The following is a 16812-nucleotide window of genomic DNA, read 5'->3' as shown; positions in this document are numbered from 1 at the left end:
ATTTTTTTACTTTATCTTTATATCCATTTAGTCACTCAGACACCTTACCATTACATGCTGAGAAAGAATGCACTTGTCACTTTTGGACTAGGATAATAACACTATTTCTCACAGTGTTTTTTCTTTTCATTTACTTTATCTTATTTTTATTTACCTTTTATATACTGCTTTATTTATAGTGCTTTTTTTCTTTTACAGATTTAAAAAAAATATATTTTCTTCACATGCTGCTGTTTTGTTTATTATTTCTGTTTCTTTAGTTTATGTACCTATATAGAGCAACTGTTGGCAATAAATTTCCCACTGCGATGAATAAAGTCTTATCTGATCTTTAAACTAAAATTAAGATTTGTTTTTTTTTTTATTGTTCCCTTTCAAACTTGAAGCCAGTTTTTCCTCACCAAATAAGATGCTGTCCTGAGAGAATTAAGAAAAAACTAAAGGACACGAAGGCCTAACTGAAAACAACTTGCAGCACCTGAACTTCCCAGGTGGTCTCCCATCCAAGCACTAACCAGGCCCAACCCTGCTTAGCTTCCAAGATCAGGTGCTCTCAGAGTGGTCAGAGTATTTATACAATTCAATTCAGTTCAATTCAGTTCAATATTATTTACATAGTGCTTTTAACAATGGCCATGGTCACAAAGCAGCTTTACGGAAATATATAAACTCAGGAAAGTCCTCATCTGGGTGACGACAAATAGTGGAATTATAACTATTTTAACTATAATTCCCTCCTATAACTGTGTACTATGTGGTCAAAAAGTGCAAATGTGTAAACAGGAAATTCATTATAGTTTTCACATAAAGTCTATTTTGTTGAAGTTATCAGCTGTTCACTTATGGAGACTTGAGTGCAAAACTGTTCTGGCAATTGCAGTCCTAAACCTTATCATAGCAAATGTAGTCCTAAGCCATCGTAGCAAGATTGTTCATATCAATTGCAGTCCAGAGCGAATGGTTTTTAAGTGGTACCATCCATAATTGTCTTAAACTGTACATGTACATTAAGGCAGTCTCAAATGTGATACATTGCCATTTGCCTAGAGCAAAATCACAACCAATCAATCTAAAAAACTGTACACACAACTCTTTCAAAGGCTGCATCTGCATTCATTCAGAGTGTTCAGAGTGCACAAGCAAGCTTTCAAGCCGTATTTCTGTCACACTACAAACTGAGCAACTCAAAGTAAGACTGTACATTTGGGCAAACTGTTTTGTTAAAATCAGCATTCTGTTACGCAAAGGGATTCCCACACATCACCGCAAATATCCCCTCGTTTCTGTGCGTCTCTGTGACCATTAATATGGTCACCCAGCCTGTCATCTCTGTTGTACCACAGAAGAATAAGCTCCAAACTTCGTAACTTTATTCCCATTTACATTACTGTGCTTTGGGACTTTAAGTCTTTGTGAGGTAAGCGCTAAATGAACTCTATGGGGCCATTGGTAACTACGCACCCTGACGTATTTTTTCATCCTATTCAGGGACTTCAACTACATGAATATAAAGTCAGTGCTGCCTAAATTCCACCAGTATGTGGATTTTACACAGTGCAGACAAGACAACATATACTCAGATCTCATCTCTGCCATACTAATTCCAGTATACAGACCAGAGACAGTAGAGAGATAGTATAGAGATAGTATACAGACAGTAGAAAAACCCAAAAACCAACAACAACCGCCAACTGATCCAAAACATACAAGCTCATCGGTCAAACACGGTTGAGGTGGTGTCATGATTTAGATATTTTATCTGCTTACTTACAGCCAGTTGTCTCATTACTTTTGGTCACTTAAAAAAAGGAGGGGGCACATATAAAAAGTACTGTAATTCCTAGACAGCTCACCTGTTTTGGATGTAAATACCATCAAATCAAAGCTGTAATTAGACAAGTGTGCACAGCATTTAACTAATTCTTTGCTAAAACACTTTCTGGTTATAATATAGCACTCTTCTCTTTTTTTTTTTTGGAGTTTTTTGATCTGGCAATTTTTCCAATATTCCTTGCAAAAATGCTCCAGATATATCAAATTGGTGAGCTCCTGTACTCAACAGGATTTTGATCTGGGCTCTGACTGGGCCAGTCCAAAATGCTGATCTTCTAAAGCTTTTCCTTTTACTTGGATCTGTGCTTTGGTTCATTATTGTGATGGAAGGTGAAATTTTTCTTCTTCAGCTGTTTAACAAAGGCCTGCAGGTTTTGTGCCAAAATAGACTGGTATTTAGAGGTATCCACTCTTCCCTGATTATAGCCCCAGTTCCATCTGAAGAAAAGCAGCCCCATCACATGATGCTGCCACTGCAGAGTAAAGTGTTTGGTATAGTGCTCTTTGGGTGATAAGCTGTCCTGTTTTTGTACCAAACATATCTTTTAGAGTTATGCCCAAAAAGTTCTACCTTGATCTCAGACCACAACAAATTCATCAAACCGTAACACATTTTGCCACATGGTCTGGGGTGATTTAGGTGCAGTTTGATGTTTTGTCTTCGTGAGAATAGATTTTCATCTACCCCACAGCCCAGACATATGCAAAGAAACAATAGATTGTTGTCCCACCAGTACTTACTTGCAGCTCGTTTAATCACGTTTTTAGCTTTAATTAGGTCTTTTGGCAGCCTTCTTGATAAGTTTTCTTCTTTTCTTTCTTATTCTGGTCAATTTTGGAGGGACGTCCTGTTCCTGGTAATGTCACTGTGGTGCCCCATTTTCTCCACTTGTTGATGATTGACTTCAGTGTTCTGTGGTACATCTAAAGTTCAATTCTTTTGTACCCCTCTCCTGATCGTTACCATTCAACAATGAGATCCCGTACATGCTTTGTAAGCTCTTAGCAAACCATGGCTTCGGCAGTCAAATAAAACAAAGAATATGTTGTCAAGAAATATGTAAAAAAAAAAACAAAAAAAAAAAACAGTTGGTTCTTATTTGTAATTTGAATCAATTCAGCTTGATTGATGATTTGTATGATAATTATTTTTGAACAGTGTATATATATATATATATATATATATATATACACATGCATACATGCCCATGCCACATACATGCCCATGCCACATGTTCGACAGGTGAAGTGGTATGCTTTGAATCATCATGAGCCGTTCCTTTCCTTCTCAGTACTCTTCTCTTCCCATCATTCTGGCACAAGTAAACCTTGCATCAGAAATGGTCAGCCTTTTTTTTTTTTTTTCTTGATTATAGACTTTGACAATGATACCCGTACCTCATGAAATAACAAGGAAACAGGCCACACCTGGCCATGAAACTGCTGATCACTCAATTGTCCAATTACTTTTAAGCCTGTGAAAATGGAGAGACTATGCAAAAAATGGCTTGCAATTTTTTTTTTTGTCATGCCGCCCTTGAATTAAAACTCAAAATCTACACTTCAATCATGTTTTGATTGCTTCATTTCAAATCCATTGTGGTAAAATTACGAAAATTGTGTCCCTGTCCAAATACTTATGGACCTGACCGTATACACACACACATACACACACACACACACACACACACACACACACATACCCACTATGTGGCTAAAACTATGTGGCGTACTCCTCCTAATTATTGAATTCAGGTGTTTCAGCCACACCCATTGCTAAAAGGTGTATAAAATTAAGCACATAGCCATGCAATCTCCATAGACAAACATATAATGGATCGTACTGAAGAGCTAAGTGACTTTAAATATGCCACTGTCCTAGGACTTTTGCCACAAGTCAGTTCATAAAATTTCAGCCCTGCTATATATATATATATATATATATAATCAGACAGCTAGGGTCAGAGCATTTCCAAACTGGCAGGTCTTGTGGGGTGTTCCTGGTATGCAGTGGTTAGTACCTACCAAAAGTGGTCCAAGGAAGGACAACCAGTGAACCAGCATCAGGGTGATGGGCACCCAAGGCTCACTGATGCGCATGGGGAGCAAAGGCTAGCCCGACTGATCTGATCCCACAGAAGAGCTATTGTAGCACAAATTGCTGAAAAAGTTAATGCTGGCTATGATAGAAAGGTGTCAGAACAATTACAAAATTACAGTTACAAAAATTTCAGTGGCATAGCTGCTGATAGTCCCACTGAAGTCTTACACAGGTATGTCGCACATAGCCTGTACAGCCACAATGACATCAGGCAACACCACTCAGAACACCATGCCATGATCCACAAAGTGAGCTTAGGCACATGGCAAAGAAATGCTGTAAAGCAAAGATGCCGTCAAAAATAATGGAAGTAAATATTTCTAAATAAAAATATATACAACACTATAAAAAGCTGCAAACATTATTACAGTAAACAAAGTATTTAGTGTGACAACTCTTTAAAAAACTTCAGTAAAATCCTCATGTACAATTTGTGCAGTTTCATAAGGAAATTGGGTGGTAGGTTTTACTGAGCATCTTGGAGAATCTGCTACAGTTCTTAGTTCTTCTGGAGACTTTGATTGTTGTTGTTATTATTATTATTATTTTTTTTTTTTTTTTTTTTTGGGCATAGGAAACCCAGAAGCCTTCATCATGTTTGTTGTCTGAAAAGTAGTTTGTTACATAATGTGTTGCTTTTTTCTGTAAAATATAAAATCTTTTTGGATAAGTAATATTAAGAAATATAAAATGTTTTTGTACTGACTCAGTAATACAAAATCATAAAATAAACATCCATAACAGAATTTATACTAAAAAGCATGTAGGCACCTGACCAGTGACACCAATATATGCTTATTGAAGATCACCCTTTGCTGAAAGGGTCATCACTGCTGCATGTCTGTGGAGATTTGTGCCCTTTCAGCCAAACGAGCATTAGTGAGGTCAGGCACTGGGCATTCCAATTGATCCCAAAAGTGTTCAGCTGAGGTAGGGTTGAGGTCAGGATTCTGTGGAAGCTGGAGTTCTTCCACACAATCCTTGGTACACCATGTATTTATGAACCTTTCTTTGTACACAGGGGCATTGTAGTGTTGGAATAAGTTCAATTCATGATTTCATCAGACAAAGTACTTTAAAACTATTTTGAGTTAAGTAAATTTGCAGTGGTCCCTTTAGATACAATACAGAACTAAGTTTCAAATGAAGCTTGTTAAGAAGGCAGTGATGACTCACTTTGTTTATTGTTCATGTTTACATTTTTCCATGTTTCTCAATGCTCCTGTCCCTAATCCTATCTCTAACATTTGTGATGTCTCAAGGCAGCTAGCAGGTAGATGGTTTAGTTATCGTGTCTGCCTGTTGGCGAGTCAAGGTCTAACAACACTAAGACTATTAGAGAGGTTTCTGTAAAGCAGTGTGCCCCCTCCCCAAGAGGAATGGAGACATTTACATTTATGGCATTTAGCAGATGCCCTTATCTGGAGTGACTTACATATGTGCTTTGTATTCTTTATCAGAAACACATCCTCATGCTAAAAACCCTGTTAGGACTACAGAATGGAGGAAAAAAAAAGACAAGGACTTTTTAAGCAAAGTGCTACTTTAAGTGCCTGGTGAATATGTAGGTTGTTTGAAGACAGTCAGTGACTCAGCTGTTTGAACAGCCAGGGGAAGTTCATTCCACCACCTTTGTGCCAGGACATAGAACAGTCTTGATGCACGTCTTCCTTGTACCCTGAGAGATGGTGGGTCCAATCGAGCAATGCTAGCAACTTGGAGGGAGAAAAAAGCAGAACCGATGTGATGTGCTTTAAAATATTTGGGCACTTGTCGCTTTTTGGCGTTGTAGTCAAGCATCAGTGTTTTAAATCTGATGTGGGCAGCTACAGGAGCCAAATGGACAGAGCATAGCAAGAAGGTGTTTTGTAGAAGTTGGGGAGGTTGAAAATAAGTCTTGTAGCTGCATTATGGATTAGTTGCAGAGGTCAGGAGTGAGTTGCAGTAGTCCAGTCTCATCATGACAAGGGACTGAACAACCACCTGGATGGCCTTTGGTTAGAAATGACCAGATATTCCTGATGTTCTAAAGGAGAAACCTGCATAAGCAAGCCACAGTTGATTGTGCAGACTACCCCAAGTTTGCATGCAGTGACAGATGATGAGATCTGAGAGTTGTCCAGAGAGATCACAATACCTTGACCTTAGACCTTGTATGTACATCTGCTCAGTCTTGCTGGTATTTAATTTCAGCTAATAAGCTGCCATCCATGATGAAATGTCTGCCTCATATGGTGAGATATGTGCAGTGAGAAACGTGAGTGCCTGAGGAAAGAGGAAAGAAAGGAGAGCATGGGTATGCATAACAGTGGTATGAAAACCCATGGTATAGGTTCATCAAGAGAGCAGGTATGGACTGAGAACAGAAGGGACTGAGAAGAGATCAGGTATGACCTCACCAAGAGAGCAGGTATGGACTGAGAACAGAAGAGGACCCAGCACTGAGGCTTGTGGGACACCAGTTGAGAACCTGCATGGAGCAAATGTGGCTCCCTTCTATGTCACTTGATATGACCATACCTCCAGGTAAGATGTAAACCATTGCCATGCTGTGTAATGAATTCCAAGACTCCTGAGTATGGACAGGAGAGTCTTGTGATTGTTTCGAAGGCTGCTGCTGATGTTTTGTCTGATCTAGTGGCATGAAATTTATTCTGGGTAAGATAGTTAAACAGTTAATTGTAGATAGCACATAGATATATAGAATTCTCCAAAGAAAAGAGAGAAGTGATACTGGTCAGTAGTTGCTGGTGTCTGAGGGTGTTTCTTCAGGATCGGAATGGCACTTGGTGTCTTGAATGGGAATATGACCAGATTTTATGGAGTCATTAATAATAGAAGAGATGAAGGGGAGGAGGTCTTGTGATATGGTCTGGAGCATTGTGGAAGGAATGGAATCCAGCAGGCAGGTGGTGGGATTGCTGGACAAGATAATCTGCAGGATCTCTTCTGTTGAATGAAGAGAAAAACTTGTCCAAAAAAAGATGTTTTTCTTCAATAGATGAGATTTGGGGTAAAAGGCATAATTTGTGCAAAATTCACACACGGGGACAAACTTGCATTTGGTGATTGCCAGTTTCTGTAAATAATCATTAGTGGTAATGTGAAAATTTAAGAAAATCTATGCTTAGCTTAAGCCAACACTCTTCTCTGTTGTTTACCTTGCCACCTTTATACTATGGCTATTGGTGTCTATTATCACATTTAGTGATAATAAATAAATATTATCACATTTAGTGATAACTCTTAATACCAGTACCTTTTTGTCAGGTCTCTCTGAGGCTATATTTTGGAATTTCTTGGAAATGTGAACTGGTGAATTGTGTCCTTTTGTTGACATTTTCTGGTCCTTTTCTCTGTCAATTTATTTGCACTACACTTCTCACATTAAAATTAAAATTAGCAACCCATAATGTGATTATCACAGATGTAGCCTATGTAAATGAAAGGAACCCAAGGTGGAGCTTTTCCAGTATGTTGCTTATTTTGAAATATAAGAGTATAAAAGTGTTGTTATATATATATATATTTATATATAAAGAACAATTGGATGATTTCAAGAGCTGTTAAGTCAGCTATCTCAAACATCATCTCAATGTTTGGCAAGATTTTATTCCACATTAGAGGGAAATACTCATTCTTGTTTTTTTCAAGCAAATTATTGCACTTTTTATTGTCTGCCAGGTGTTCGTGTAAAATTGACTGTAGCGGGCATAATGAGAATCCAGTGTGTGGTACAGATGGAAACTCCTACAACAACCCCTGCCTTGTACGGGAGGCTTCATGTCTGAAACAGGAGCAAATTGACGTTAAACATCTAGGGAGATGCCCAGGTAGGATCATAATTTTTTTTTTTCATAATTATTTTTCTACACTTTTTAGTCTATTGTGTATAATATTGTCTAGCAACCATTTAAAACCATAGAAGCAGCCTTTATCCTAGGTCTGATTCAAACCTCAAATCTAAGCCTCATAACAGGTCCATCTACTGAGAGGAAGTTGAGCAACTGGTGTCCTGGTGTAGTCATTACCAGTATGCCCAATACCATAAAGACTGACATGATGATGGTAGATTTTCGAAGGAGCCCAGAGAAATGAAAGAAATGTCCAAAACAAAGAGAGCGGAAGATCATCTTTCTAGAACAATCGAAGAAAAGTCTCTTATAATCCAGGCACCATCTTTAATACCACTATTATACTTAAGTAATATATGGAAAAAACTGTTTCGAAAATGTCAACTGTGTGATAAACTGATTGTGCGAACATGACACATAGCACAAATACCCTAAACAGGTATTTTTAGACAGCATCCCCATATCATTCCCTTTTCGATGAATATTTTTATACTACATTATAATTTGCTTCCTGTCTTTAATAATGAGAAATACTTTTATCATTTCTTAAACACTGGTTTGTCTTGTTTTAGACAAGGGGAAAAAAAATGATGATGGACTGTCCTACAAGCCTGATCTTTTTGGTAAACACATTAAATAATTTTTTTTCCAGGTTTTGTCAGATATTAAATGCACAATTGCTTTTAATAAAAATAAAAACTGGTAGAAAATAGTAAATAAATCATTTTCTTAATTATATTCTACAGCCTGAAATTAAATATGAACTGAACAGCATAATTTAAATTAACAGTTTTGGATAAGAAACTGTACTCTTTCTTCAAATGTTAGACACAGCAGATCCAGGAGAAGGGAAAGGATATGGCTGGATGCCAGTTCCCTGCACAGATGACAACTTTTGTGTTCATGGCCACTGTGAATTCAAATATGGACATTCCTCGTGTCGGTAAGTATTGAGTTCAGGGTTTGGATTTTGCTTTGTCTAGATGTCGTGATCTAGTGACATCAAAATATATAGTGCTCATGTGTGAAGTAAATGCTGTGTATTTCTTTCTTTCATTTCAGGTGTGATTCTGGATACACAGGGCCACAGTGTGAGGAAGTTGCTGACTTTAACATACTGTATGTGGTGCCCAGTGGTCAAAAACTGCACTATGTACTCATAGCTGCTATTATTGGAGCTGTGCAGATAGCCATTATTGTGGCTGTTGTCATGTGCATCACCAGGTTAGTGACCTCTGAAATATGCAAAAGTCATTGTTGAAAATGTGGCTGGTTTATAAACAATCAAGGCAAAATTCAATGTTAAATAAAATAATAACACATTCCATTCCATTTGTAAATATTCCATGGTAAACAATTCCCACTGCAATATTTCTCTTAACAGGAAATGCCCTAAGAATAACCGAGGACGTCGACAAAAGCAAAACTTGGGTCATTTCTCTTCAGACACCTCATCCAGGATGATGTAGCTTGTTTTATTTTTGCTTTTATACCTTTTGTACCATGTGGATTGCATTTAAGAGTACCTTTTGTTTTATTCTGTGTTTATCTGTGAACAATAGGTTTATTTTTAGTTTATTTATGGTGCCTTATTGTTCATTTTCTTTTGGACATTTCAAGGAGCTTGTTGACAGTGTAAGCACTGCCAACTGAATGATGAAAGCCAGCTTTTCTCTGTTACTTATTTTTGGTAAATGTTTGTGAAATGTTCTTGGTACAGTTGCTGTACACTTTGTTCACTGAATGTGTTTACTTTAGCGAGTGCAGCTGAACACCAAATGGAGTTGGTTATGTATGACAAAACAACAGCAATTTTTTTAAAGGTAATTGCAGACAATGGAACGCAGTGTGGATGGATGGCTAGTTAGTGTTGCAATGTTGAAATGTGTGTAGATTTTAATTTGCAATGTTATTGGTGGTGTCCTTGATAAAATTATCATTAATTTAATCCTAGACACTGCATATCGCATGAAACTGTGTCCAGTGATGTAGATTTCACAGAATTAAATGAATTGTCTTCTGACTTGTCTAGTGTCAACTGTATCAGCTCATCTGCATGAAGGGCAATATTTTACCTGACCATTACTCTAAACCAGGTGTTCCCAACCTGGTTAAGTAATATACAGAAGAAACTGTTTAAAAAAAAAGGTCAACTGTGTGATAAACTGATTATGTTAACACGAAACTCAGCTGAACCCTTTCTACCTAAATTATTTGCTTCAAGCTCCCCTGGAGATGTTAAACAGTTTAACGTTAAGTAAATCTTTTGCATGTTGAAGAAGTTTGTTTTAATAATTTACAGCTTCTGTTTAATCTGCACAACCTTGTCTTGTTGGTTATACGGCCAGGTTTTCATATTTTGCTTCTGTATGTCTTTTTAAGAAAGCCGGCTTCATACATTCATTAGAAAGCTGCTTCAAACATACGACACACTTGGCAGAGGGTTTGGCCTATGACTGTCCATGCATGTATTCCTCGCTGTACTTACAGAACGCATTCCACTTTGGAGCTTTTGCTGTCTAATTTGTGCTTAGATGTTCCTACTCTTGTGATTTTCTTTTACTGACATGTCTGTCCATTTTAAGTGATTTTAATGAAAGGGATTTTGCCACAGAAAATGATTGGCTTGCTTACAGTAATTTATGTTTGTACTCTCACATGCTAAGAACATGATCTTATGACATGAACCATGAATAAGTTAATCAAATTCTATCTCTTTTTACTTCTGATGTTACAGTAAAATGTTACAGTTTTAGTAGTTTTAATTAATTTCATTTCCATCACAGTTGCAGGAACCCCCTGCAATGCCACTACACACCCCTAGGGGTTCACCCCTGTTTGCGAAACCAGTTGGTGGTTCTTTGATTCCTTTGACTGCTCAGTATGCCAGTCTAAATAGTATTCTAGAGCATGGCTTGCTTTATGAGTAACAGAAGTGTTACGAAGATGCTTCACATAGCAAAATAATGTAAACAGAAGTGGCAATAATAATTACACTGTGGGTAGTTTAGATTGATTCCCACTGCACAACACCAACCGCAATGTTGCTTGCACTACTAATATTCAGTCTGTTTAGTGCAGTGTAAAATTATAGAGTAAATAATACTAAATTTAAAGTAATAATCCGATTCCGAATTTTAAAGGATTTTTATTCAGAAAAATTTGGTAATTTTAGTAAACTATTTATGCATAGAGTGAGTGAGTGTGTGTGTTTTGTTTAAAATAACAACCCTAGCTTACAGTGATTTTATCAGAAATACTTGGTTAAAAAAAAAACTATTCATGCGTAAAGTGTTGAGTGCGTGTGTGTTTAAATTAACATATTGTATATGTCTCTTCTAATGATCTACCTGTAACCCTGCTCTCACAATGGCTGCAACATGCAACGTGGACATGAAGTGGGCAAGATGAGTAAAGTGACAAAGTTAGTCACAAGAGATGAAGGGATAGTGTGCTATTGCTGCGTTCGAGGCGAGGTTGCAACTTGTAATTCCCAACCTCCAACCAGTAAAAGCCACAAAAAATGCTCCCTCAACTTGAAATTTCGACTTGCCAACTTGAAGTCTTCTCTACCCCAAGTTATTACCATTACCTTTCCCATTGATAGAGAGACATCAGATCAACATGACCGTGCCAGGAAATGACGACTTGTAAATTACCACATACACTGAGGTACTGAGGCACTGCATGGATGCATGGATTACATGCAAGCGTTTCCCTCCATTATACTGATTTTAGTTTGCTTTGTAATCAGTTGGTTTATGTAAGTTCTGTAGCTAGCTTGTGTTGTTATTTGTGATAATGCACTAGCCTGACACTACCACTGAAACCATGGCAAGTGCCAGTAAACTAAAGACAGTGACCAGATATTTAAAAAGCAACTGGAGTGACGAGAAATTACTACTGGTGTAAGCAGACACTAAGAATTTTTCTTTTGCTCAGATGAATAAGATTTAAAAGCATCTGTGACACTGTAAACTGTTGAGCCTACTGTGTGTATATATTTATCTATATTTATCTAAACATTAATTATATAGCGACAACGTAAAAATATGGGTTTAATAAAAATGTACAGTAGTAGGCCTATGTGTTTCGTAAAACAGCATTGTGATCATTGTGACAATATTGGATGACAATATTACAATACAGCAGGCCTGTCAACCCCAAGAGGAATAATGTTGAGTTAATGTTGAGTGAGATGGGGGAAGGAGGTGGATCATTTCTTATTTATTTATTTATTTATTTATTCATTCATTCATTGATCATAAATAAATAAATAAATAGCATTAATAGCATATTCCGATGTTAAAAGGGGCATTAGGTAAGCTTGTTCTTTTTTTCAAGATTAAGTCTCTGACGTTGAGTGGGAGGGTTCAACATTTGAATGATTTTTTTTTTACTCCATGAGCCCACCCGTGTTCACATAGCTCCATCCCCAGGACCTAAGGTGGACTTTGAGGACACCCTGTAAAGTTCAGCAAGAGTTACCAGGTTCAACTATCATAAGGATTAGTACAAGTGGCCAGAGCAGAGTGACATGAGATAAGAAGTTACTACCGGTGTGAGCAGACACTAAGAATTTCTCTTTTGCTCAGATGAACAAGATTTAAACGCATCTGTGACACTGTAAACTGTTGAGCCTGTGTGTATATTTATCTAGATGTTAATTATATAGCAGCAACGTAAAAATATGGGTTTAATAAAAGTTCACAGTAGTATGTGTTTCATAAAACAGCAAAATCACTAAATAAAGGTCTGGATACCGTAGCGTTTATTTACCGGTGTAGATCAGACGTGTTCAAACTTTACCTTTAATCAGTAGGCACTGCAGAATAGTGGAACTTTCTCTATACAAGCAACTTTAGCCATGCTTCACATATTACCAAGCACACAGTTCAGGCTGTCCCAAAAGTCTCCATCCATAGGGGAGACATACATACAACAGCAACACTTCTTGACATGCCAAGATTCCTCCATCAGTAATTAAAATACTCCATCTTGGAAAAGCTCTGCCAGCTGTTTATCCTGGTGTTACTGCATTAATGTCTTTATTTTTGTTTGTTCCTGAAGTCCAGAGTGAAGAACATTTGTAGTTATGCAAAAGTTTTTTTTTCAGCCATTCTCCCCATTATTTGGAAGTTTTTTATTTTACTATTTCTCCTTTAACGCGCTGAGTTCCTACGCAAAAGTAGTAATAGTAGTAAAGAGTAGGCTACCTCTGTTCTTCATCAAATCATAAATTTCCACAGTCTGCAACTCTGTGTTCACATCAAACAATGCATTAAACGCTGCACAATAACAACAACGCATTTCCTAATATATTCGTCATAAAATACTGTTTATATTGCGTGAGATGTGAGAAACCTTTAACCTTAATCAAGCCCACATTCACTTCGCCGAAAAAGTGCCTTCCTCTTAATGGGGATACAAGGGATTTAAAAAAAACAAACATGTTTCTCCTAAACACGGTGTTTATCCACGAGTAAATACATTAGCATACCAGCATAATAGATCTTAGGTTCGGCAGCAACCGTTAGTGGGAAGAGTCCCCAAAGACTTTGAGATCTGATGAGTGGGAGTGTTTCGGCTTCCCGATAAGTTGCGCTGACAGCCAGTGAGTGGTGGACCGAAACATAACAGCAGGGCCGGCCCTACATAATAAGAGACATACGGGGGTGCATTTTACTTACTCAAAATTGTTCTGAGAGCAGAAAGGAAAATGATTGGTTTACGGAGAAGACCAGTGAAATCACAGAGGAGGCGGGATCAGAGACTTTAAAAAATTGAAGGGAATACTTTGGACACTTCATTAAGAATTTGTTGAAAACACATTTATGGGAAGTTAAGTGCATCTACTATATATTGACTTACATAATTCAACTGTTGAGAAAGCCTAGTGAGTGGTAGATCAGGCTGTATTAGCTGGACAGCGTTTAGCTAACGAGACAATTGGCTAACTACATAAATGCACAGCACTTAGATTCTCCGTCCAAATATTCCATCGTGTGTGCATTTATGAAACATTTATTCCTGACACGGTCTTATCAGTGGACAGCACTACAGTCGGTCATAGGGGTAATAGAGTCAAACAGGCTTTCTGTCATTTAAAAGTCAGCGGCTCCTGTATGCTGCTCTCAGGGCAGAATTGTGCTGTAAAGGTTCGTATTAGTGTATTATTATTAGTTTACTGTATGCTGCTCTCAGGGCAGAAGCATGTTCCTGTTGCCTGCCACTGAATGATTCATTGTTAAAAAAAAAAAAAAAAGGTTCGTATCAGTGAGTTAGAAGAATATCACAGTATAATTTTACAATTATAATATTCATATTATCAGCTTGCTACAGTATCAGTATCACAATATAATTTTACAATTATAATATTCATATTATCAGCTTGCTACAGCTGCTGGCACCATAAAGACTCACCATTAAAATAAGTAAGTAAAAATCACTTTTGACATAGAATAATTTGAAAATCTTTTTTTTTTTTTCTTTAACAAGGAATCATTCAGTGGCAGGCAACATGAATATAAGCATGCATGCATTTTCTTCTCACATTACTTTTTCATTCTAGTCAATTAGTGTATCCAGTACAAAATGTAGTGGTAAAATATACAAAAAGACTGTAAGGGCATTTTTAACTTTTAAAAATAAATTTTTATTTTAAGTTTTCACAGAGGGCATAACTAAATTTAAACGTGTACTCAAACCATTTTATGGCATGTAGCTTTCCTGTCAAAAGATTTAAATTTGAACAGTTCATTAATGTTCTTTACCTATGCAGCTCTACATTTTTTGTGTTTGGGAAAGCTAAGTAATGACATCAGAATTGGCAAAATAGGGCCACATTCCCTGTACATCAACAGCTTTCAGTCCCTTGTGGAAAACAAGGAAGTTCCTGATGTAGTAAATATTTTTGCTTCCTATATATTTTGTAAATTTGCCACATTGTGAATATTTGTATTTGCATTTTAACTTCTTTGGAATTTCTGTGACCTTTTCAGATTATGGATGCTCTATTTCACCTCTCCAGCATAGAAATAGATTGCCATCCACCAATTTCTACCAATTGTATATACTTTATAGATCCCTTAATTTGTAATTTACAAATTAAGGGATCTATAAAGATTTGTAATTTAGAGGAGACGATACCTCCGTTTCTGAAATGGAAAACCCAGAGTTTCCCACATTTCAGGGTTAACATACTCAGAGTTTTCACTTAACCTCCTTTCTGAAACGGGCCCCAGGTGTATTAGCAATCAATAGCCACACTTTAAAGCATATTCTCGATGGGAGGGTGAGGACATCAATACATAGTTTTGTCAAGGTACTTACCTTGACAAAACTATGTATTGATGTCCTCACCCTCCCATCAAGAATAACCTGACCAAATTATCTTTATGTGTTCAGTTTAATTCGGTGTAGTACTTCTTGGTGAAAAAAATAAGAAATACAGAGCAAATAAATGCATGGGGTTTATCACTGTACATAATAAATGGAAGTTTACATTTATGTTATCCATTTTCACGTAGCTTTTGCTTCCCCTTGCAGAGAAACATTCTTGAAAATACAACTGAAGTTTGTTATTTACTTAGAGGGCGGAAATCACTGGACTTTTTTTGTAAGTTACTCTAGTTCTAGTTGAAGATCTTGTTGATGTTTAATGTTGTCAAAAAGAAGTAGTGCTGTGATAAGCAGAAATGAGCAAAACATAATATACTAGCTTACCGACTAATTGTGAAACCCAAAAATTATCTTGCAAAGTTTGACACAACTTATCTTTTTTCTGCAGTTCCCATTTCCTGTTTATCACTGCAACATTGTGGAAAGTACAATATTCCCTGTACAATAGAACAATATTCACTGGTGAGCACAAGGAGCACTGTCAAAAAACAGCTGAGAATTGGGACTACGTACAACATTTTTCTATTTCACATATGAACTGTATTTAATTTAATCTATCTTTACATGTATGTAGTATGTAGTAATGTAGTATGTAGTAATGTTTATTAAACTGTCAGGATGTTTGCCACTGCAAAAGGTTGCCAGGGACCATGAGAAATGTGCACAAGAGAGCATGCCATTCATGCCTTTCTTGTGGTATCTTTACAGCTGTGGTAAAACACTAAATTCCATTTTATTTTTAAAATTTGAAATGTAATTAATCTTTGTCCAGATCATGCAAAATTTTAGTGAATTCATTCTTTTTATACATATACAGCGCATTAATTACATGTACTTGTACAAATTCTAAAAACTTGTTTATGCAAGTAAAACAAAAAAATTAAGTTGTATTAAAAATGTCATGTAGTAATGCTGCTTCTAAAAAACTTTTATCACCTTTTTATAAGTTTGCCGAGACCTTCCTGAGTGGGGGCCAGGGGTATATTAACTACCTGTTGATTCAAAATCTGTATGATTTATTTTATATTATTCATAAATACAAAAGGAGAAAAGTCTGAATTATATTTGAATTACATTTTATTAGAACATTGTTCAATAAAAAGTTGTTCAGTAAAAATGTTCACTAAAGAGTACATTTGTTTTTTATTCATCCAGTCCTTTCTCAATCATTGACTGTGTAGCATTAGAGGATTCTTCAATGCTGGATCCTTTGATGCTTCCAGTTTCTGCCAGGTTGCCCAGGTAACTGTGGATTAAAAATAAGTTTATTTCTATAAATATTTAAAGAACCAAATGAAACACATATACAAATATATACAGGTATATCCTCAATAATGTATACAGCACATAGTTAGGTGTACTAACCAAGTATACCTAGAACTATACTATACCTAGAGCAGGCCTACTAAACTTTGGACAGCTCAGGGGATGTGCACTAATAATACAACACGAATATGGACCTATCAAGTACACTTCTGCCCTGAGAGCAGCTTACAGTATACTAATAATAATAATAATAATAATAACAATAATAATAATAATAATAATAATAATAATAATAATAATAATAATAATAATATTAGTAGTAGTATTATTACTAATACCTATACAGTACACTTCTGT

At 36.5% G+C, this 16812-nt stretch overlaps 1 protein-coding gene across 1 annotated transcript in view; it reads left to right on the top strand.

Moving 5' to 3' along the window:
- Positions 1 to 9811, top strand: part of tmeff1b (transmembrane protein with EGF-like and two follistatin-like domains 1b) — a 66165-nt gene extending 56354 nt beyond the window's left edge. Inside the window, exons 6-10 of the mRNA XM_026947170.3 lie at positions 7619 to 7767; positions 8361 to 8411; positions 8617 to 8731; positions 8851 to 9012; positions 9173 to 9811. Coding sequence (XP_026802971.1) covers positions 7619 to 7767; positions 8361 to 8411; positions 8617 to 8731; positions 8851 to 9012; positions 9173 to 9257 — 562 coding nt within the window. The 3' untranslated portion in view covers positions 9258 to 9811. The remainder of the gene's footprint in view (positions 1 to 7618; positions 7768 to 8360; positions 8412 to 8616; positions 8732 to 8850; positions 9013 to 9172) is intronic.
- Positions 9812 to 16812: the final 7001 nt, after the last annotated feature.

Source organism: Pangasianodon hypophthalmus, chromosome 1 (genome assembly GCF_027358585.1).
Source record: "Pangasianodon hypophthalmus isolate fPanHyp1 chromosome 1, fPanHyp1.pri, whole genome shotgun sequence".
Lineage (NCBI taxonomy): Eukaryota > Metazoa > Chordata > Actinopteri > Siluriformes > Pangasiidae > Pangasianodon > Pangasianodon hypophthalmus.
This window is presented reverse-complemented; position numbering and strand designations above follow the sequence as displayed.